Genomic DNA, 22156 nt, shown 5'->3' with positions numbered 1-22156 from the left:
AATCTCAAACTATTTGAAGTTGGTCCGCAGGACGATATGCAAGAAATTCACCTCTGACCCTTGTGCAGTGCCCACTTAAAAGAATCTCCGGATTGGAAGTTGGCTACCCCAAGAGGAAAGTTGCAGGGTGATAGGTTAAAGCTGTTGTTTTTGTTCACTTATTTAAAAGTGGTTATGTCATTGCTGTCCTCGCAGTGGCTCCCTGCTTCACTCAGCATGGAAGCCAAAGTCACTGAGATGGCCTTGGTCGGCCCTCTGTGCTCTAATACCCAGGGCTGTGACCTCCTTCCCTACTTGCTCCCTCTGCTCATTCCATTCCAGTCACATGGCCTCTCCACCATTGCACTAGCTGTCCTCTCTTCCCCAGACCATGGCTAATTCCTTCACCTCTTTTATCTTTGCTCAGCAATCACTCAGTGGGGTCTCCTCTGACTGCTCTATTTCACATGGAAACGTATCCTCCTGCATTTTCCTCTGCATTTCCTTTGCATTGTACTTGTCAACTGCCAGTATACTCAATAACTGACTTATGTGTTGTTTAGTTTTTGTTGTCTATCTTTCCCCACTAGAACATGAGTTCAGAGGCAGAGACTTTGTTGTTAGTTTTGTTTATGAATCCTTTCCTAGTGCCTAGAAGATCTATATGATGTGTTGTATTATCTACCTGTCTTTCCAAATAAAATGAATTATCATTTTTCCCTGTATAAATCTCTTTGATGCATACTGATAATATTAATAAGGTTATCTATTTTCCTGACTTTAATACTTTGAATTACTGTTTTCATATGAAAGTGAAAGTGAAGTCGCTTAGTTGTGTCCAACTCTTTGCAACCCTGTGGACTGTAGCCTACCAGGCTCCTCCGTCCATGGGATTTTCCAGGCAAGAATACTGGAGTGGCTTGCCATTTCCTTCTCCAGGGGATTTTCCTGACCCAGGGATCAAACCCAGGTCTCCCACATTGTAGGCAGACGCTTTAACCTCTGAGCCACTAGGGAAGCCCGTTTTCATATGAGTACCACCTTTTATGTCCCATGGGTATGATGTTCATACTTCAGCATGGCAGTACTAGACTTGGTTCTCTCTTGTGAGCTGGCTAAAATATGTTTATCCCTCAGTTTCAGCCAGTTAGAACTCTTTTGTTTGTGGCTATGCTGCTTATTTTGATCTGTGCGATGCTAGTGTGTGAAAGAATTTTCCACTATCCTTGCTGAGAAGGGAATTATTCCATTGTTAGTGGGTCAGTTGCATCCTCTTCATATATAGATGAGACTCAAGTGTCAGTTTGGGAGGTCAGATTGCCCACCTCTAGTTTCTACAAGGCACTATCCATCTCTACTGAAAATCAAGAAATGTTGCCTTCAACTTCTACGAATATTTATTGAACATTTTCTCTGAAGGGAATAATTATTTGGAGCTTAATCTGAGAAGAAAAACTGAACAAGTAACCACAATAAAAAGCTAAATAGAAGTTTAAAATACTGGGTATTATCTTTTCATTTGTTTATTCCTTTCTCTCCAGCACATTTTAAATTTCTTGAGGATAGGCACTGTGTCCTTTAGCTCTCTGTTGCCTGATGGTGCCTTGTGTGTGGTAGGTTTGTGAGTTTGATTAGTAATAAGGTTGAAGTACTAATTCCTAGTTCTGCATCTTAGTTGGGTGTAAGACTAAGGTCAGAGTTTAAAGGAAGTCAAACAGCAAAAGTTAGCAAAATTATCTAGTTTCTACCTCAGTTTTCATGGATTACTGTGGAAAAAGAGAAGGGAAAACTAAAAGGAAAGAACTATTATTTCTGATAATGGAATATTCTATTTAACTCGATGATGGGAAGATACATAATGTCTTGGTTCGTACTAAGGAAATGAAACAGGTAAATATAAGGCTTGATACGGCTGGCCTGGTGCCTTGATGATCCTTTTGGTGGTGATATGTGTACTGTGTCTTAAATCGTACTTGCAGTGTTATTTTAGTATTTGCGTTGTATTCTTTGATTTAATGAACAGAACCTAGAAGAGTCTTAGAAAGAAGTTCTTTCTTATGGCACCAAGTTTCTTATTTGGCTTTTACAGATGCAGAAAAAGCTTACTCTACCAATGTGTACTCTAATATACCTGATTATATTTAACTGAACATTTCTTTTAAATTCTCCACTTGAAACATTCAGAGGGGTCAGTCAGTTCAGTCATTCAGTTGTGTCTGACTCTTTCCTACCCCATGGACTGCAGCACGCCAGGTTTCCCTGTCCTTCACCAACTCCTGGAGCTTGCTCAAACTCATGTCCATTGAGTCGGTGATGCCATCCAACCATCTCATCCTCTGTTTTCGCCTTCTCTGCCTGCCTTCAACCTTTCCCAGCATCAGGGTCTTTTCCAGTGAGTCAGTTCTTTGCATCAGGTGGCCAAAGTATTGGAGTTTCAGCTTCAGCATCAGTCCTTCCAATGAATATTCAGGACTGGTTTCCTTTAGTATGGACTGGTTGGATCTCCTTGCAGTCCAAGGGACTCTCAAGAGTCTTCTCCAACACCACAGTTCAAAAGCATCAATTCTTTGGTGCTCAGCTTTCTTTATAGTCCAACTCTCACATCCATACATGACTACTGGAAAAACCATAGCTTTGACTAGACAGACCTTTGTTGACAAGGTAATGTCTCTGCTTTTTAATATGCTGTCTAGGTTGGTCATATCTTTTCTTCCAAGGAGCAAACGTCTTTTAATTTCATGGCTGCAGTCACCATCTGCAGTGATTTTGGAGCCCAAGAAAATAAAGTCTTGTCACTGCTTCCATTGTTTCCCCATCTATTTGCCATGAAGTGATGGGACTAGATGCTGTGATTTTAGTTTTTTGAATGTTAGTTTTGAGCCAGCTTTTTCACTGTTCTCTTTCACTTTCATCAAGAGGCCCTTTAATTCTTCTTTGCTTTCTGCCATAAGGGTGGTGTCATCTGCATATCTGAGGTTATTGATATTTCTCCTGGCAATCTTGATTCCAGCTTCATCCAGCCTGGCATTTCACATGATGTGCTCTGCATATAAGTTAAATAAGCAGGGTGACAATATGCAGCCTTGATGTACTCCTTTCCCAATTTTGAACCAGTCTGTTGTTCCATGTCCAGTTCTAACTGTTGCTTCTTGACCTGCATGCAGATCTCTCAGGAGACAGGTAAGGTGATCTGGTATTCCCATCTCTTTAAGAATTTGCCACAGTTTTTTTTGTGAGCCACACAGTGAAAGGTTTTGGCATCGTCAATAAAGCAGTAGATGTTTTTCTGGAACTCTCTTGCTTTTTCAATGATCCAGTGGATGTTGGCAGTTTGATCTCTGGTTCCTCTGCCTTTTCTAAATGCACTTTGAACATCTGGAGGTTCACGGTTCACATACTGTTGAAGCCTGGCTTGAAGAATTTTCAGCATTACTTTGCTAGTGTGTGAGATGAGTGCAATTGTGCAGTAGTTTGAACATTCTTTGGCATTTCCTTTCTTTGGAATTGGAATGAAAACTGACCTTTTCCAGTCCTGTGGCCACTGCTGAGTTTTCCAAACTTGCTGGCATATTGAGTGCAGCACTTTCACAGCATCATCTTTTAGGATTTGAAATAACTCAACTAGAATTCCATCACCTCCACTAGCTTTGTTCATAGTGATGCTTCCTAAGGTCCACTTGACTTTGCATTCGAGGATGTCTGGCTCTAGGTGAGTGATCACACCATCGTGGTTCTCTGGCTCATGAAGATCTTTTTTGTATAGTTCTTCTGTGTATTCTTGCCACCTCTTCCTAATATCTTCTGCTTCTGTTAGGTCCATACCATTTCTGTTCTTTATTGAGCCCATCTTTGCATGAAATGTTCCCTTGGTATCTCTAAGTTTCTTGAAGAGATCTCTAGTCTTTCCCTTTATATTGTTTTCCTCTATTTCTTTGCATTGATCACTGGAAGGCTTTATTATCTCTCCTTGCTATTCTTTGGAACTCTGCATTCAAATGGATATATCTTTTTTTTTCTCCTTTGCCTTTCGCTTCTCTTCTTTTCTCAGCTAGCTGTTTGTAATGCCTCCTCAGACAATCATTTTGCCTTTTTGCATTTCTTTTTATTGGGGAATATCTTGATCACTGCCTCTTGTATAATGTCACGAACCTCCATCCAGAGTTCTTCAGGCACTCTATCAGATCTAATCCCTTGACCTCCCTTGAGAGGGGTCAGAATGATCTATTTTGAAGCTGTAGTGAGTTTTTTGTTTTAGTGACAGTAGATACATCCCTGACACCAGCATGGTGGATGGTATCTAGTCAGTTCCTAGTAAATGTTCTGATTGACCCATATTCTCTGTTAATGTCTCAGCAGAGGAGACAAAAAATAAAAACATTTAATTTTTATTCATTTTTTAACACAAAAATCATTTGTTATTGGGGTATAACAAATTAACAATGTTGTAATAGTTTCATGTGAACAGTGAAGGGACTCAGCCATACATATACATGTATCCATTCTCCCCCAAATGAGAAAACAAAATTTTTGTTCAGAGTTGCTTGTACAGTTTATGCCAGCTTAAGGCAAATTGAGTTTGAGTTTCATTTCACCTTTTTTTTATTGCCTACTGACTTTGTTTTAAGGGTAGAGGTGGGACACATGCAGATGAATAAGATAATTCTTGCTTTCACAGTGTACTGGAGACAGACATATGCACAGTTATAATTCAAAGTGTACCTTTGGAGGTAAAATAAAGGCGAATCAAGGAAGTAATAGAGACAGACAGTATATGGTTTCCACCAGTGCTCATGTAAGTAACCACGGGTGAAGGCAGAAAATATCAATGTTGCAGAATGTGGAGAGAGCTCAGAGGGAGCGTAGAATCACCTGAGACGTGGACAGGTCATGAAAGGGAGAGCATTTTCATTTGTGAACTCAGAAAATGGATTCTGAGCTATCTTGTCCTGATTCTTTTTCTTCTCCTCCTTTGCAGCTTCTAGTACCCCTGCTGTGAACATTCAGCCAGATGTTTCAGGAGGCTGGGACTGGCATACCAAACCAGGTAAAGATCAGCAGATGAATTCTGTGCACACATAATTGGTTGCTGAAGCATAATCTTTCACCCAAGGTGAAGTGAGACCTTGCAGAGTATTTGCCCCCCTTACGGAAGTTCCTAAAGACTCCCAATCTGAGGAAGCTTTTCACATTGCCCTTGGTGACATGGGTAGTGCTGCATGTTATATGATACTTAATTTTTCCAAGTCTCAATTTGCTAAATGTTGGCCTTGACAATAAAGTTAGACAGATCTGGGTATACATCTAACTCACTTAACCATTTAGAAGCTCTTGAATTTTTTTTTACCAGTCTGAACTTCAGTTTTCTTATCTATAAAATGGAATTCATAATTCTTGTCCCACACAGTTTAAATGAAATTACTTACATGAAATTTTCTGGCATAGAGTAGTTGCTGCATAATCTGAATGGTTTTCTGTCATACGGAGAACTTATTTTAGATCTGAATTTGTCTGTAGTAAATAAATTCTCTTTCTTATGGCTAGTACTGTATTTTTTGAGAGCCATCTTGTGTGATTATTTTTCTGACACTGTGCAAGTTAACACACACACACACACACTATATGTCTATCACAACAGCTTTCTAAAGCAGTCGTTGTTTCCTTATGTAACCAATGAGGAAATATTAACATTCAGAGAAGTTAAGCAACATGTCAAAGGTCACTCAGCTAGGAAGTGGCGAACCAGAATTCAGCTCTGACTCGTCTCATAGGAAATCTCATAGGAAAGAACGGAGTCAGGTGACATGTGGTAAGCACCAGACATAATAGTTTAGAGGAGTGGCTAGGAAATGACTTATACCTTTTCTGTTCCCTGTCCTTGCTCCAGGTCACTACTCACTTAAATTAGGGAGATGGGGTCTAGCATCTTCTAACATATTTGCAAACTCTGTCCTAATTTGCCCTTAGAGACGAGGTGAGCAGTAGCTCTGGATTTCTGAACTTCAGAATTCAGCCTCAGACAACTGGCTTATTTGCAATGACCTTCTTATTTTTTTCCAGGAGGTATTGGAATGGGAAGCAAGTCAGCTGCCACCAGCCCAACAGGCTCCTCGCATGGTACTCCCACCCATCAAAATAAACCCCAGACTCTGGACCCTTTTGCTGACCTTGGGACATTAGGTATACACATAACAAATGAAGATACATACTTAATTTTGGCTACAAAGCCTCAAATCTAAATCTTTGGTGTTAAAATAAGCTGTAGTGTTTACCTGGGATCTAAAATAATCTGTATTTTTAAGCTGTATTCTAAAATCTAAAACTGTCTTTTTAGAAAAGGAAACAGGCCTCAAATACTGGGTTGGAGCTAACCCCTATTAATGCATTTCTCCAATACTTGAGTTTGGAGTAGTAGCGTAAATAAAGTTAGCACTTCTAGGAGCATCTGAAAATAGAGTTTGCCTGCACCGAAAGTAGTGAATATGTAGGGAAACAGTGAGAGACAACGGTGGTCAGATAGAGTTGTGCCACGTGGGGCCCGCTGTGTGCAGGTCTTATTCTGAAGTTGCCAGGGAGATCCTCACACTGTGTCCCTCTTCTCTTCATGGACCACAGTCCTCTCTGGTCAGTTTGTAAACTTCTATACAGAAAATAGACTCTCTGGAGAGTATTTCTAAGGAGTTTTTTCATCCAATGTTAATTATTATTATTATTATTATTATTATTATAGGATAAGTGTTTTATGAGCAAGTAATTTTGGAAACACTGGGTTCAGTGGACTTCAATTAAATGTTTTATGAGCGAGTAGTTTTGGAAACACCAGCTTCAGTGGACTCTGATTATTGCAGAAACTTCTGAGAATTGGCGCTCATGGTGATGCTCCCTAGTGAGGGGTACAGTGTGCAGGGTTCTGTTTTACCAAGAAAGCTTTCTTCAAGGTGTAGTTCACTGGACTAGTGTGTTTTGAAACTTTTTCCTCTTCCTTTTCCATCCTCCTCTAGGAAGTGCAGAGTTGTCAAATAAGGGTGAGGTAGCTCTGACACAAAGCTTTAAATAAGCCAACTTGATAGTTTAATTTCCCCAAAAGGCCTCTTGAAGCATTTAGAGTTGAATTATCTGCAGGGAATGAGAACATGCTACCATTTTATTTTTTGCTAGTAGTTATGTTAGAATCTTGACCTTTCCTTTTATATCATTTAGATCTTTTTTCCTTTTAAGAACTCTCAAAATTATTTTCCCTTTTTTGTATCTTAAAGTTCAAATTTTAGAATAATAACATTCTATTTAACATTGTTTTAGTGAAAACCAACCAGCCAAACTAACAAAACCAAAACAAAATTCCTTCTTCTTAAAGTTTATATTCTAGAAGGGGAAATAAAAATTAAATGAATAAATATATAATATAATGTCAACTAATAAAAACAATTAATGTTTAGTTGGATATTTTACTCTGTGCCAGGCTCTATTTTAAGTGCTTTACATATATCATTTCATTTAATCTTCCCAATATTTTTTGAAGTAGAATTTTACAGATGAAAAGACAGACACGGAAGTTAAGGAATATGCCCAAATCACAAGGTTTCAACACCGTAAAGTCTAGGTCTGTGGCTTGCACTATAACCCCATGAAGAGTCCTGTGAAAAAAATAAGGCAGAAAGTGATGGTGCATGAGGGATGGGCCAGGGTATTATTTAAATATCAAGTGGTTAGGGAAGGCCTTGCTGAATAGGTGACCTTTATAAGAAGTTTTTGTTAAAAATTCAGCATCATGTCTTGCATCTAGTTGTCATGTCCTGTTAGACACCTTTAACCTGGAATTATTCCTCCACTTTTCATGACATTGATATTTGAAGGGTACAGGCCAGTTGCCAAAGTCTTGATTTGTTAACTTTGATCACTTGGTTAAGGTGATGTCTGCCAGGTTTCCTTCACCATGAAGTTACCATTTTTCCCTTCAGTAATTAATGAGTAATACGGGGAGATAATTTGAGATTATCCAATTCTCCATCTGACTCTTACCCAGTAGTTTTAGCATTCATTGGTGAGTCTTGCCTAAAGCAGTTATTGCCATCATATCTGCAAAATTGTGATTTTCTGATTCCCTTCTTCTTTCTATATATATTAATTGGCATTTCATTCTAAGGAAGAATCTCCTGTCTCTCCCTCTCCCATCCCCTTCCTTCCTTTCTGACTCCCTCCATCTCTCACATCATAATGGACTAATAGATTCTTTTTTGACTCAGTTGGTTATCATCTATTACTGTCATTATTTAATGTACACGTGGTCCCACATTTGATTTGTGAAAGCTCCTTTCTTCTGACTTCTATATCCTTTTCACTTGATTTTTTGAGAACTTTCTTTATGGCACAAGGTGTCCTAGGCTTGTCTTGAACTTTTTACACGCCTGTCTTATAATCAGGCATTTCCGAGAAATCTCATTCCTTTTTGTGGGGAATGGTATTTAGAAACCAAAATCTCTGCTATGTTTTTTTGCTCTGGGATGGGTGTCACTGCTCTACCTTCCAGGAGATGGAGATGGTGATCAGTGGATATTAACACATAATTTAACCCCATCCACTGCCACAGGGTCTTCCTTGCCTCCCCTTGTTCCACATCTGTATCTTCCATTTCCTTGGATCTCAACAACATTAATAGACAACAAAAATAGTTTTAGAATAGCTGCATCTTTATTACTACAACAACACACCTACTCGGAGGAATTCAAGAGTGGTGGTTATTTTTGTTTTTTTGCCACACCTCATAGCTTGCAGGACTTTTCCCAACCGGGGGTTTAACCCGGGCCACCACAGTGAAAGCCCATGAATCCTAACCACTAGGCACCAGGGAAATTCAAAAATGTTTTTTTGAAGAGTTACTTGTTTTTGAAATGCAGTAATTCTTAAAAACTGCTGGGGAAACTAGTTTCCTAAATTGCCTCATTTTCAAGTCACATAATTTAGGAAAGGTAAGTGATTTTCCTGAAACTGTACAGCGAATGAGTATATTAGCAAGGGCTACTTACACACTAAAAGTTTTGACTCCTAGGCAATTGCTTTAGAGTAAAAATTAAACTTCTAAGTTATATAGCTACAATTAAAAAAAGATAGCATGCTTCTCCTTTAGGTATTTTCACACTGAACAATTCTGATACAAACACCATAGTTCTTCCCATAGATATTCCGATTTAATTAGTTTGGCTGTGGCTTGGGTATAGAGAATTTTTAAAGCCCCCCAAGTGAGTCTAATGCACAACCAAGTTTGACAACCACTGCGTTTGCTTTTAATGAGAATAGCTGTGGGCTCTGGGTTTAGCTACTACTTTATATTTCTGTCAGTTCTCTGCTTCAGTGGCTTTAAAAATTAGAATTGCTAACCAGTCTAAAAAATGTTTAGAAAAGTATTCTGAAAGGGTAGACATCAGAAAGCCCTACAATATTGATGAGCAGCTTGAGATCAGAGGCAGCATCTGCCATTTCACCACTGTATCTGCGGCCTCACGTGGAGAAGATACTCAATAGTGTATTATAAATGAACAAATAAACGACAGAGAGGTGGGAACACGGAAGAATTTTTTTAAGTTTTTCAGGTCTTTCTGTAGTTACTGAATTTTTAAATAATAAACATAATATATTCAGAAAGAAGATTGTAAGCATCCTTAAAATTAAAGATGAAATTCCAGTGTGGAACGTCTACCCAGCCTAAGGTATGTTGATGTGCTGTTGGCAGAGGGGCCCAGAGGCTCACAAAGAAAGGCTTCATAACAGAGGTGATGGCAGCCTATAGTGTGCAACAGTGTCATTCCCTTTTTCTATCACCAAGTATTTATTGAGCCTTTATGGTGTATGGGTACATGCTGGGAATATGAATTTGCATTATTTTAAAATAATGCCTCTTATTTGCTTAGTTCAGGAATTGTGAAGAGCTTTCACATAGTCATTGTGCCTTTATGGTATTTCTGCGATGTAGACATAGTTCTGATTTTACAGGTGATAACACTGATATCAAGGAGATAAGTTTTTCACTGAACTTCAGAAGAGCAAGGATTCTCTGTAGACTGTTTTCAGCTATATTTCCAGTGCACTGTATCTGGTAGTTAGTTGCTGTTATTTAGTTTGCTAAGCTGTGTCTGACTCTTTGTGACCTCAGGGACTGCAGCATGCCAGGCTCCCCTGTCCTTCACTATCTCCCAGAGTTTGCTCAAACTCATGGCCATTGAGACAATGATACCATCCAACTGTCACACTCTCTGTTGTCTCCTTCTCCTCCTGCCCTCAATTTTTCCCAGCATCCCAGCCAATGAATTGGCTCTTTGCATCAGGTGCCCAAAATGTTGAAGCTTCAGTTTCTGCATCAGTCCTTCCAATGAATATTCAGGGTTCATTTCTTTTAGGCTTGACTGGTTTGATCTCTTTGAAGTTGAAGAGACTCTTAAGAGCCTTCTCCAGCACCACAGTTCAAAAGCATCAATTCTTTGGCACTCAGCCTTCCTTATGGTTCAACTGTCACATCTGTATATGACTACTGGAAAAAACCATAGCTTTGACTGTGTGGACCTTTGTTGGCAAAGTGATGTCCTTGCTTTTTAAACATACTATCTAGGTTTGTCATAGCTGTTCTTCCAAGGAGCAAGTGTCTTTTAATTTATTTATAATTTCTTAGCTGTACTCATCATCCTCAGTGATTTTGGAGCCTAAGAAAATAAAATCTTTTTATTTTCTGGTACTTAGTAATGCTCAACAAATACTGATGAATGAATATATGAATGAACGAATAAATAAATGCATGTGAGAATGAATGCATGAATGTGTGATGGAGCAGAGACAGATTGATTCCAAGTCTGCTGGTCATAACACAGCATTCCCAGTGGGAATGGGAAGAGGAACCCAGTTCAGACCAGAGGGACAATATCGATAGAAAGAAGAGACAGTAAGTGAGGGATGAGTTGTAGTAAAAGACTCAGAAATTTGGGGAGGAATTCGAGATTATGGATGCAGGAAATGAACATGACGCATGGAGACAGGAAGCTTGTAGTCAAGTCCCAGCTCCATTAACTAGATGTGTGACCATAAGCCTATAAGTATACCAAGTATACCTCCTTGATTTCCTCATCTTTAAAGTAGGGCCAGACTGTAGAAAATGGTATGAACATTTCTCAAAAACCTGAAAATAGAACTATCATATGACCTAGCAATTCCACTCTGGATATACATCTGGAAAAAAAAACCCACTAATTTGAAAAGATACATGCACCCCAATGTTCACAGCAACATTATTTACAGTTACCAAGATACAGAAGTGACCAAGCGTCCATCAGCAGAGGAGGGGTTAAAGAGGATATGGTATATAGTAATATACACAGTGGAATACTACTCAGTCATAAAAAGAACAAAATTTTTGCCATTAATAGCAACATGGATGGATTTGGAGGGCATTATGCTAAGCGACGTATGTCCGAGAGAAAAGACAAATACTGTATGATATCATTTATATGTGGAGCCTGAAAAATACAAGAAATATAGGAGATAAAAAGCAGACTCACAGATATAGAGAACAAGTGAGAGCTTACCAGTGGGGAGTAGGGGGAGGGCAATACAGGGGTGAGGAAATGGGAGGTGCAAATTATTGGGTATAAGATAGGCTCAGGGATGTATTGCACAACACTGGGAATATAGCCAAGATTTTGTATTAACTAAATGGAAAGTAACCTTTAAAAATTGTATAAAAATGAAAAAATAAATGGTAATTTTGACAAAGAAAAATCAATAAAGTGGAACCAGTAATAGTGCCTATTTCATAAGGGTGTTGTATAGATTAAAGGCAGTGATAGTCATAAACATATTTTGTAAATTCTAAAAGAGCTATATAAATGTTATTTTATTATCACTGTTGCTTTGGTATTGGTGCCTGAAAGGGTTCCTGGAGATCACCTCTTCAAACATGAGCCACAGCTGGTCTTCATATTTTGGGAAAAGCCCAGCATTTATGCAGTGAGTACCTAAAAGGAGTTACAGAGTCAGGATTCTACTTACATTCCCAGGACAGAATAATATCATTTTTTAAAGCTGGAATAAGATTCTTTACCCTATTCAGAGTTGTCAGAGTGTTAGCTGTGTTTACTCTCCTGCAATGAAGTGCAAGTAGTGTGAAATTGAAATCTATTTATGAAATTTTAGAACACCATTGTTTACTCGCGGGCACTAACCATGCTGGTATTTATAACAGACAGTGAATAATCCTGATCGTTGAAGTTTAAATAGCAGCTTCACAAGTGAACGTATTTTTGTTTTATTCCCTGTTCTTGTCATTTCATAGTTTTTGCTCAAGTTAAGAAATAGACTCTTCTGAGAGGGTGGGAAGAAGGGCTGCAATGATATAGTGGAAGAGCCAGGGCTCTTCTTGGAGTCAGTCTTGGACGCAGGTCCCAGTTCTGCCACTTTCTGGCTGTTTGACTTTCAGAAAATCAATTAACTATTCTGAGCTACAGTTTGTTTATCAGAAGGAAAAATGGAACTGTTAATACATACCTTAAAATGTCATTGTGAGGATTGAAGGAAAATATATGAATGCAATTTATTTAGCTATTAGGAAGGCTAATTATGCCACTAGTCAAGGGAGGTTCCACTAAAGTCATTGTAAACAGTGACACAGGAGTTAGAGGCTACTCACAATATAGCATTACCTTCTTTCTCTCTTTCTGTTTCTGTTTTTCCTGTAGGTGGTTCTTCATTTGCCAGCAAACCTTCCACACCAACTGGATTGGGTGGTGGATTTCCACCTCTCAGCTCTCCACAGAAAGCATCTCCCCAGCCCATGGGTGGGGGGTGGCAGCAGGGAGGGGGCTACAACTGGCAGCAGACACAGTCCAAGCCACAGTCCAGCATGCCCCACTCCTCTCCCCAGAACCGGCCCAACTACAATGTGAGCTTCTCATCCATGCCTGGGGGCCAGAACGAACGTGGGAAAGGAGCAGCTAATTTGGGTAAGGATGATGGTAGGGGGCCTGGCTAGAGGGTACCCATAGGTATGCCTGTCTGAAGAAGGAGACAGGAAATTTGGCAGTTTCTGAGGCAGTCTTTGAATTGTAATGACACAGCATGATCCCTCCCAGTGTTTGTGCCTGGAGCTCCTAGGTTTATCATTCTCCCGACACACTGTGGTTTTGTGAGTGCTGGCTCACCTGTCTCTCTCTCTCTCTCCACACTGAGACCAAATGACGGGCAGGGACAGGGTCTTTTTTTTTTTGCCTCATTAGCATTAGCACCTAGCAGAACACTAGACAGGTAGGAGGCACTAAAGGAGTATTGAATGGAAGTGAGTGGAGGGGTGGATGGATCTTGAAGCTGTCATCCCTTTGGAAGAGGGGGTGGAAGACGAAAGTTAGAAACATTTCAAGCACTGTGTTCACATTTTCCCTTGGATCCCAGCTAGAGGAGTGGACATGTCTTGGACATTTGGTCTTGATTATGCTCTGGTTGGGGGATGTTCCTGAGATCATTGGGTTTCCTGTGATGGTTTTTCCCTCTCTTCTCAGAAGCAAGTTAAAAGAACACAAAGTGGCCCAAAAGCTAAGGCTGGAGGATAACTCTGGATGGGATTCTTTCTTTTTTGAAATGGGGTTCTTGACAGCAAGTGAAAAATAATATATTTTTCATAAAAGGGATGACTACATTTGAATTTTCTAAAAGGCCTGTAATGATATGTTTTACATCTCAGTTGGTTTCATTATACCTAAGAATGGAATGTATAGGGACATGATGAGGAAACAGGCCTTTCTATGGAACATGGAAAAGGAAATTCTTCTACTTTTCCCAGTAGCTTAAGCTGACATCTTTTGAGGGCTTATTATATGTCAGGTGCTATTCTAAGCAGTTTTTGCATATTATTTCATATACTCTTCAAACCCTTGTTGTAGACAGAGATCAATAATTTCCTAAGTCCATACAGCTTGTAAGTGACAGAGCCAAGATCTACCAGGGCAATGTGACTCTAGAACCCCTACCATTCACCACCACCCTCTGCATCTCAATGTACTTACGTGACGAGGAGTCTTTTTTATGACTTTGTTACATCGTGTTTGTTCTTTGGTTAGCAGTGGATATTCTCAGGTAATTCTGTAGAGTCATTTGGCTTCCTCTCCATTTTTATTTTGAGTAGATGTGGGGTGAGTGTCATCAATCAGTAAATATTTATAGAGTATCTTCAGTGTAGAAAACATTGGGGATACAGCTGCAAACAAGAAAAAGCCCTTATCTCAGAGCACCCACATTTGAGTGTGTGTGTGACAGTGTATGTTCAGAATGCCTGACAGTATAGGGATGGCAGGTGGGTTTCAAGTCAGACAACAGCTTTGGTTGAAGGCATGGTCTGAATGGACTCTTGTGTTGTGGTTCTGTTTTAACAGCAAACATTTAATAGCCAGGCACTGTTTTGAGCACTTAAAAATATTTAACTCACCAAATTTCACAACAACCTTATGAGATAAGTCATATTATTAACACCACGCCTGGTTGACAGATGAGGACATTGAGGCAGGAAGATGGTAAGGAGCTTGTCCCAGGGTCACATCGCTAATAAAGACAGAGCTGAAATTCAAATCTGGAGGTCTGTCTCCAGAGCCCTTGCCCTTTGCTACTACCATGCTAGGCTGCTTGATAAAGATTGTGAGGCCAAAACCAGACTTAAGGGAAAAGAGCTCTGTGATGGACTTAAAGTGTCAGCTGAGTGTGGGCAGGAAAGCAGCAGTATGCATGCATTTCAAGTACCAAAACCCAGGTCGTAGGCCCATCACTGATGCTAGCTAGTTGTAAGACTGGAGCCTGAGGTGGGGAGGGAGTAGTGGGTAGAATCATGACTACCCTCATCTGTGAAAGGATGGAACGGTGGACATGGAATTATGGAATTAGGTTAGTACAACAACCCAACCTTGAGTCGTGGCTTTGCCATGGACATTGCATGTGATCCTGAACAGATCTCTTAAGTTCTCCAGACTTCACTTTCCTCATCTATAAAATGGACATGACAGTCTCATACCCTACTCACAGGCTAAGTGAGAGGATTAAGGGCCATAGTACCTGTGAAAGCACTATGCAGTATGCCTAACTGTTGTGATAGTATGTTTATAAGTAAAAACTATAATAATTTTTAAAATACTATGTTGCAGAGGGGAAACAAAAAGCAGCTGACTTTGAAGACCTACTCTCTGGTCAAGGTTTTAATGCTCACAAAGACAAAAAGGGGCCTCGAACAATAGCTGAGATGAGAAAGGAGGAAATGGCTAAGGAGATGGATCCTGAGAAATTAAAGGTGAGCAAGCCCCTGGCCCACAGTGATTATTGTGTTGTGTGGAACTGTCAGTGTGGAACTAACCTATAGAAGGTGCCATGTTAGGTTTCTAGCATCCACTGTATTTCGTTTGGTTCTTGTAGTTGTGGTTTGAGTACAGCTATGTCCTTTAATAGAAAAATACTTTCGGGGAGTGCTGTATATGTTGTTTCATTTCTTTAATACAATGCACTTTATTCCATAATACATAGTGTAGATTTTCTTCATTTACATTTTCAAATAAGCAGTGGCACTCTTTAAGATGTGATCTTATTATTCAGATGGCGTTTCAATCTAGAGGTAAGTCATTATGATTTGGTGGTAAGAAGAATGCATTATTTATGTTCTCTATTTCTGCTTTGGTAGCTTTATACAAGACTAGATTGACTGATGCCCTCAGGATCTCTTCTTTGCTGATAGAGAGGGAGCTATTGATTGATATGCCTGGGAATTACTCACTCCTATAACGTTAGACCTGGAGGTTTGGGAAGGTGAAAAGGAGGGAGGCTAAGGGAAGTGGGGTCTCTGGCTTCTACACTGCTTCACTTCACTTTTAACCAGAGCATTTCTACTTTTATCTGTTTCCGATTCTTGGATGTCTAGGTAAGATTTTATTTGGGGAAAGAGAATGTTTCCATATTCTTTTCTTCTAAGGTTTGCAAACCAGTGACTATAACTTCATTGTTTCATAGATGAGAAAACAGAAATGTTACTTCATAGCTGAAGGTATTATCCGGACAATGGTTAATTGGGGGACAAAAGGATGGTTATGCTGATGAATGGTGTGAGGTAGTGAAAAAGTTTGTGAAGATCAAGAGAACTGGAACGCTCATCACAGACAGGCTGAATTTCCATGTGACAAAATACACTGACACTGTTACAGCCTGGGAGATGAGAGTCTAATCTGGTACTCCAAAACCAGAATGGCACAACCACTCAGGGTTACACATGTTGAAAAATATACCACTGTTGTTTTCCATAATTTGTTGAAGATGTAGAGATACTATTTGCAGTACAGTATATGATACTCTGTTTACATTTGCTATCCACTTCATGCAGTGCTATAAAGGTTTTATGTTCCTTCCATAAACACTGTGCTCCATCTCAAGAGCCTCTGTGTATTACATAAACTCTGACAATTTTCTGTAAAAGAAAGTGGTTTTTGTCTTTTAAACTGCGCTTGGTTATTTAGTTGGTATGGAGTATTTAATCGTTTGGGAAAGTAGTCATCATTCACTTTGACTGAGCTTCTCTTATGTGCTAACTGCTGATTCATTGTTACGAACCTTTTAATTTAGTGACCTCATTTGTTCCAACTATGACGATTCAAACTATGAATGGTCATAGTTGGAATGAATGACTAAATGTATTAATTCATTTAACAGACCTTTTCAAGCTCTTTTCCTGCCAGGCATACTGTTTCTGAGTTAGAGTGGTATGTAAGAAACAGTATCCTTCCTCAAACAGGTCTGCCTAATGGCAGGGGAAAGACAAACACACAATTACAGTGAAGTGTAGCACATTTTATGATAGAAATATGTTTAAAAGGTAGACTGGAGAAATTTGTTTTTGTTTTTCCAAGGAATTTGTGTGTGTGTGTGTGTGTGTGTGTGTGTGTGTGTGTGTGTGTGTGTGCATGTCAGACACTCTACGACATAGCAGATAGCAGGGACCCAGAGAGACATGATGTGTGCCTTCGTGGAGTTCATCCTTTAGGCATAAGTAATTAACTCAGGGGGACCAGAGAGGAAGGAAGGTATTTAGACTTTCAAGGTGGAGCAGGGTGAAATTCCTGAGCAGGCTTTTGAAGGCTGATAAGGAGTTAACCAGAAAGAAGAGGTAGGGGGTGGAGGAAGAAGAGCCATCCAGATAGTGGGAAGGCTGACCTAGGCAGGTACCTGATGTTGCTGGAGCTGGAGGGGTTTCCAGAGTCACAGTGGAGATGCTCTGGACTCAGAAGCATTTGAATTTCTTAACTGTCCCTGTGTTTACAGATTCTAGAATGGATTGAAGGCAAAGAGAGGAATATCAGAGCCCTTCTGTCCACAATGCACACTGTGCTGTGGGCTGGGGAGACTAAGTGGAAACCGGTTGGCATGGCAGACCTGGTCACCCCGGAGCAGGTGAAGAAGGTGTACAGGAAGGCCGTGCTAGTGGTGCACCCAGATAAAGTGAGTACAACCTGTCCTCCTGCACCCCTGGAGGTGTCTGGTCCTCCTGTCCTTAGTTTATACGCGTGTGTCAAGGAGTCATGCTTTCAACTTGCTTCTTATTAGGCCATTTATATGATAAAATAAATTTCATGGGCTCAAAAAGGTACTTGAACAAACAGTTATACTTTATGACACAGAAGCAAAGAAATCAAGCTATACATTACACATAATGGAATGAGGGCTTTACTTAGGTATGAGATTCATTACTGACTAATTTTCAGGGATCAGATAGAAGTTGTGCCTGACTTAAGGATGAACTCAGAGTTGGACAGAGGAAAATTTTCTCCTACAATAATATGGCAGTATATTCAGCCAGGATGATACAGTGAAAAAACTTTAGAATGTAGTTGGCAAAATTGGTGAGAATCAACCGAATATTGAAAATGGAGCTAAATTCATCACTATATTGATTATGCCAGTTTATGTTTTCACTGAAGTACACACACACACACACACACACACACACACACACACACACACACATATATGCTCTGCACTGTCAGAGACTCCAACCAGTGGATGGCCTGGTTGAGATCACCACAACACACAGAAACCTCCTTGACAGAATTGGGTCACTTGCCATCATATGGACTTTGTTACTGTTGTCTAGTCACTAAGCTGGTTCCAACTCTTTGTGACCCCATGGATTATAGCCCACCAGCCTCCTCTGTCCATGGGATTTCCTAGGCAAGGATACTAGAGTGGGTTGCCATTCCCTTCTCCAGCAGTTCGTCCCGACCCAGGGAGGAAACACATATCTCCTGCATTGTGGGTGGATTCTTTACTGCTGAGCCACCAGGGAAGCCCCATCATAGGGACCATGTCAGTCCTACAGTGTGAGGCTGTGACTGAATCCTACTTGGGAACACATGCTTGAATTTGATGTCTTAGATTTTCATCTCTCTAAACTTTTGGTGACAATCCAGATAGTATTAAAGAAACAATGTGTTTCAGTGACTTGAAGAGAAAGGAAAAGAGCCCAGAAAAATCCACAAACTGAATGCCTGTGTTATGGGTCTCCAAGAAATTTTTTTTAAGAAATAGAATAATGAGTGTTTCAAAATACAGTCTATCCATCGGAGCTATGCAGTCATGAACCTTTGTCAATTAGTAGGTAACTCTGGAGAATAGAGATACATCTTGTGCTGACCAATAAATTCTCTGTTACCTACTCAGTGACTGATCACTGCTACCATATGTGAATTCCTGGGGGAGGGCTTTGTGGAGAGATCATAGTAATTAGGGTCATGTAGATGGGGCTATGGGCTTCCCTAGTGTCTCAAGCGGTACAGAATCTGCCTGCCCATGCAGGAGATGCGGGTTCAATCCCTGTGTCAGGAAGATCCCCTGAAGAAGGAAATGGCAACCCAATTCTTGCCCGGGAAATCCCATGGACAGAGGAGCCTGTTGGGCTCCATGGAGTCACAAAGAATTGGACATGACTTAGCGACCAAACAACAACAGCAGCAAGATGGGGCTGTAAAAAGAGAAATGGTCTAACAGAAAAAGATTTCAATTACTCAGAGCCCACATATTAGCAAAGAAAATTTTAATATAAAAAAATTTTGGTCTGTGGTATCTAATGTGTATTTTTGTTTTTTTCTGTAGGCTACTGGGCAACCCTATGAACAATATGCAAAGATGATTTTCATGGAGCTCAATGATGCCTGGTCTGAATTTGAAAATCAAGGCCAAAAGCCCTTGTATTAACTTATGAGCTTTTCCATTTCTGCTGCAGACCTGTGCTAATGCTTAGTGTGTGTCACAGTTCTGAGGTTTTCGCAGGTGAACCAAAAACTCCAGCAATGTGTATCCAGTACTTAACTGTTAAGTTAGTCGTGAATTAATTCCTCTTTAATAAGGAATGTGGATGTTTGTTTTCTCACATCCCCACCATAAGAAGTCCAAAACAGGAAAGGAACTGTTAGTCAGATGACCTTGCAGAGTTTTTTACAACATTCCAGTCTGCCCTGTGGGGAGCCTACTCAGCAGTTTGTGGGGAAATTGAAAATAGAGGCTACTGAAGGCACAGCACCCATCTCATTGTCTGAGGATAGGATAATGAGCCAAAGTTATAATAACAGGATTACACAATGGATTTTAACTAATGGTTTTCAGATTTTCTTGGAAAGATAAAATTTGAGCCATGGCTTTACGTAGACTTCAGGAACATGACCATTAAGTTGTTTTTTTTTTTAAATGGAAATTTACTATGGTCTATAGCATAATATTGTACACTTCTTTTGGTCAAGAGGACTAACAGATGTAAAAGAACCTAACTGTGGGAAGTGATGATATTATAATCCAGTGATTACTACCAACACTTCCTTCCTGGATAAGCTAAAATTTAGTGAAAATGCTGACTGAAGAAAAATAGGGACTCTAAAGCTGTATAAATCTGTATTCCTGGTCAGAAAGTTGGGCTACTATCTTCTTTTCCCGTTAGAAAGATGTAGTAGCTTGAAGAATGTCTTAATACCATAACAACAACCTGATTTGATGAAATTTCTAATTTTTGCCATAAGGCTTAATGCTCCTCCTTTTGCTTAGCAGAGAAAATGCTCTTAGCTGGGAGCAGGTTGTAAGGCAGTTTGGCATGTTCACAATTGATCAGGAAGACTGTCTAGTATGGATCCCCTGTCCTCCAGGTTTGTGATTGGCTGTGGGAAGGAAATCGATGACAACAGTGACAGGGGCAATTGCAGCGAGAGAGAGAGAGAAAGAGAGAGAGAGAGACCACTTCAGACCAAGTCACATGGCTTATCAAGACTGGCTTCTTTGAGGAACCAGGTTCCTCTTCACACCTGATGAAATAGGACCTCTTGGATTATTACAGTGGGGTTTATTGTTATAAAAGTTGTTGGGGGTCCACAGGAATAACAGTTGCACAGGAACATCTGTGAGAATAAAGCAAGAGTGAAACCTTTGCAGACTTCAGACTGGCTGGATTTCAGTTCAGTGTTCTGGCGGTTTCTCACTCTGAGGGGCAGCGGTTGTTTTCCATGACTTTGGTAGAGCTCTTTGGGTATGCACGCACACAGTGTGCAGAGGATATTCATACAAAGCAGATGGGCAGAAAGATCGTGATCTAATCTTAAAAGGTTTGTGCTCAGTATCGTGAAAAGCTTTCAAAAATTGTTTTTAAAAGACAATCTTTTTTGTTGTTGTTTCTGTTTTTCATTTTCTTGTGGCAAACTGGACTGGAAAGGCAGCATGTCAAAAATACTTTATGTTCTATATACAACTCTCTTCTTTCTTTCTCTCTTTCTTCCTTTCTTTCCTTCCTTCTTTCTTTTTTTTGTTATAGAAGCTCATTATTTATTTTACCTTTTGCTGACAATGTGAAACTTGCCTCAAATATTCTCTTTTTAAATATACAGCTGTAAACTGTTCAAAGTAACCATAAAAAACTAGGTGTTATTTATTAACATATTATAAAATAATGTTTGCAGTATGTGCTTGTCTTATTTAAAATTGGAATGTGAGACATGTTGCTGTGACTTTTTTTCCCCTCATTCATATCTGTAGATATTGTGTGAACTACAGTATATAATAATAATTAAAAGGATACTATGTGAATGTCACGTACATTTTGAAATGATAGAACTATATTAGCTTGGTATCATGTTTGGATAATTCATCCATGTTCACAGTTTAAAACATCATTAAACATTATGTAATTAGCAATGAGAAAGAATCTTATCTAACTTAAATTTGGGATGCTCCCTATCTCTTTTCCGGATACATTATAATTCTGGACCCCTATTTATCTCAAAACTCTTAACATATGCAGACCAACAGGTTTTCGCATTCCTTTTAAATATCTGGTTGTGACAGAGCTCGTTGTTGATCAGATTCACTGTTTCATTCATACTTATTGTAATATATTTTTTGTTTTGTAAATATGTTACACTCAACAAAATGTGATTGGTCTAAAATATTTGTAATGTACATTAAAAGGCTCAAAAATATTTGTAGAAACATAAGTTATTTTCGCACTCATAGGAATGGGACAACAAGCTTGAATTACACCTTCTGACATGATTCACTTTTAAGAAAAGTTATGGGGAAAGAATATGAAAAGCATATAATGCATTTGCACCAAAACATAATCTGATAGAATTTCTTGATTTATACTTTAACCACCCCCCTTACCACCCTTGCCTCCATATACAGACACACTTTTTGATCATGCTGCATGAATACTGCTACTGCTAAGTCACCTCAGTCGTGTCCGACTCTGTGCGACCCGATAGATGGCAGCCCAGCAGGCTCTCCCGTCACTGGGATTCTCCAGGCAAGAACACTGGAGTGGGTTGCCATTTCCTTCTCCAATACATGAAAGTGAAAAGTGAAAGTGAAGTTGCTCAGTCGTGTCCGACTCTTAGCGACCCCATGGACTGCAGCCTACTAGGCTCCTCTATCCATGGGATTTTCCAGGCAAGAGTACTGGAGTGGGGTGCCATTGCCTTCTCCATGAATGCTATGTTCCAAAAGGAATCAGCACAGAAATCCTGGCTCTAGCTAGGATATTAATGCATTTGTGTGCTGAGGCAAAGGGTTGGATCCTGGGAGTCTGAGACTTTGTTGCAGAAAACAGATCATTTAGATCTTTAAGAAGAGAAGCAGCATGTTTACTTGGAAA

General features: G+C 39.7%; 1 protein-coding gene across 2 annotated transcripts in view; it reads left to right on the top strand.

Annotated features, from left to right (window-relative positions):
* DNAJC6 (DnaJ heat shock protein family (Hsp40) member C6) overlaps positions 1 to 21482 on the top strand; it is a 174974-nt gene extending 153492 nt beyond the window's left edge. For both annotated transcript variants that reach the window (XM_081485137.1, XM_081485135.1), the window contains exons 14-19: positions 4955 to 5023; positions 6037 to 6156; positions 12693 to 12956; positions 15138 to 15280; positions 17293 to 17469; positions 19120 to 21482. In XM_081485137.1, the coding sequence (XP_081341263.1) occupies positions 4955 to 5023; positions 6037 to 6156; positions 12693 to 12956; positions 15138 to 15280; positions 17293 to 17469; positions 19120 to 19221 (875 nt within the window). In that variant the 3' untranslated portion in view covers positions 19222 to 21482. The remainder of the gene's footprint in view (positions 1 to 4954; positions 5024 to 6036; positions 6157 to 12692; positions 12957 to 15137; positions 15281 to 17292; positions 17470 to 19119) is intronic.
* Positions 21483 to 22156: the final 674 nt, after the last annotated feature.

Source organism: Giraffa tippelskirchi, chromosome 5 (assembly GCF_054371585.1).
Source record: "Giraffa tippelskirchi isolate mGirTip1 chromosome 5, T2T-mGirTip1v1.2.pri, whole genome shotgun sequence".
Lineage (NCBI taxonomy): Eukaryota > Metazoa > Chordata > Mammalia > Artiodactyla > Giraffidae > Giraffa > Giraffa tippelskirchi.
Note: the sequence above shows the minus strand (reverse complement) of the source record. Positions and strands in the feature narration are given on the sequence as shown.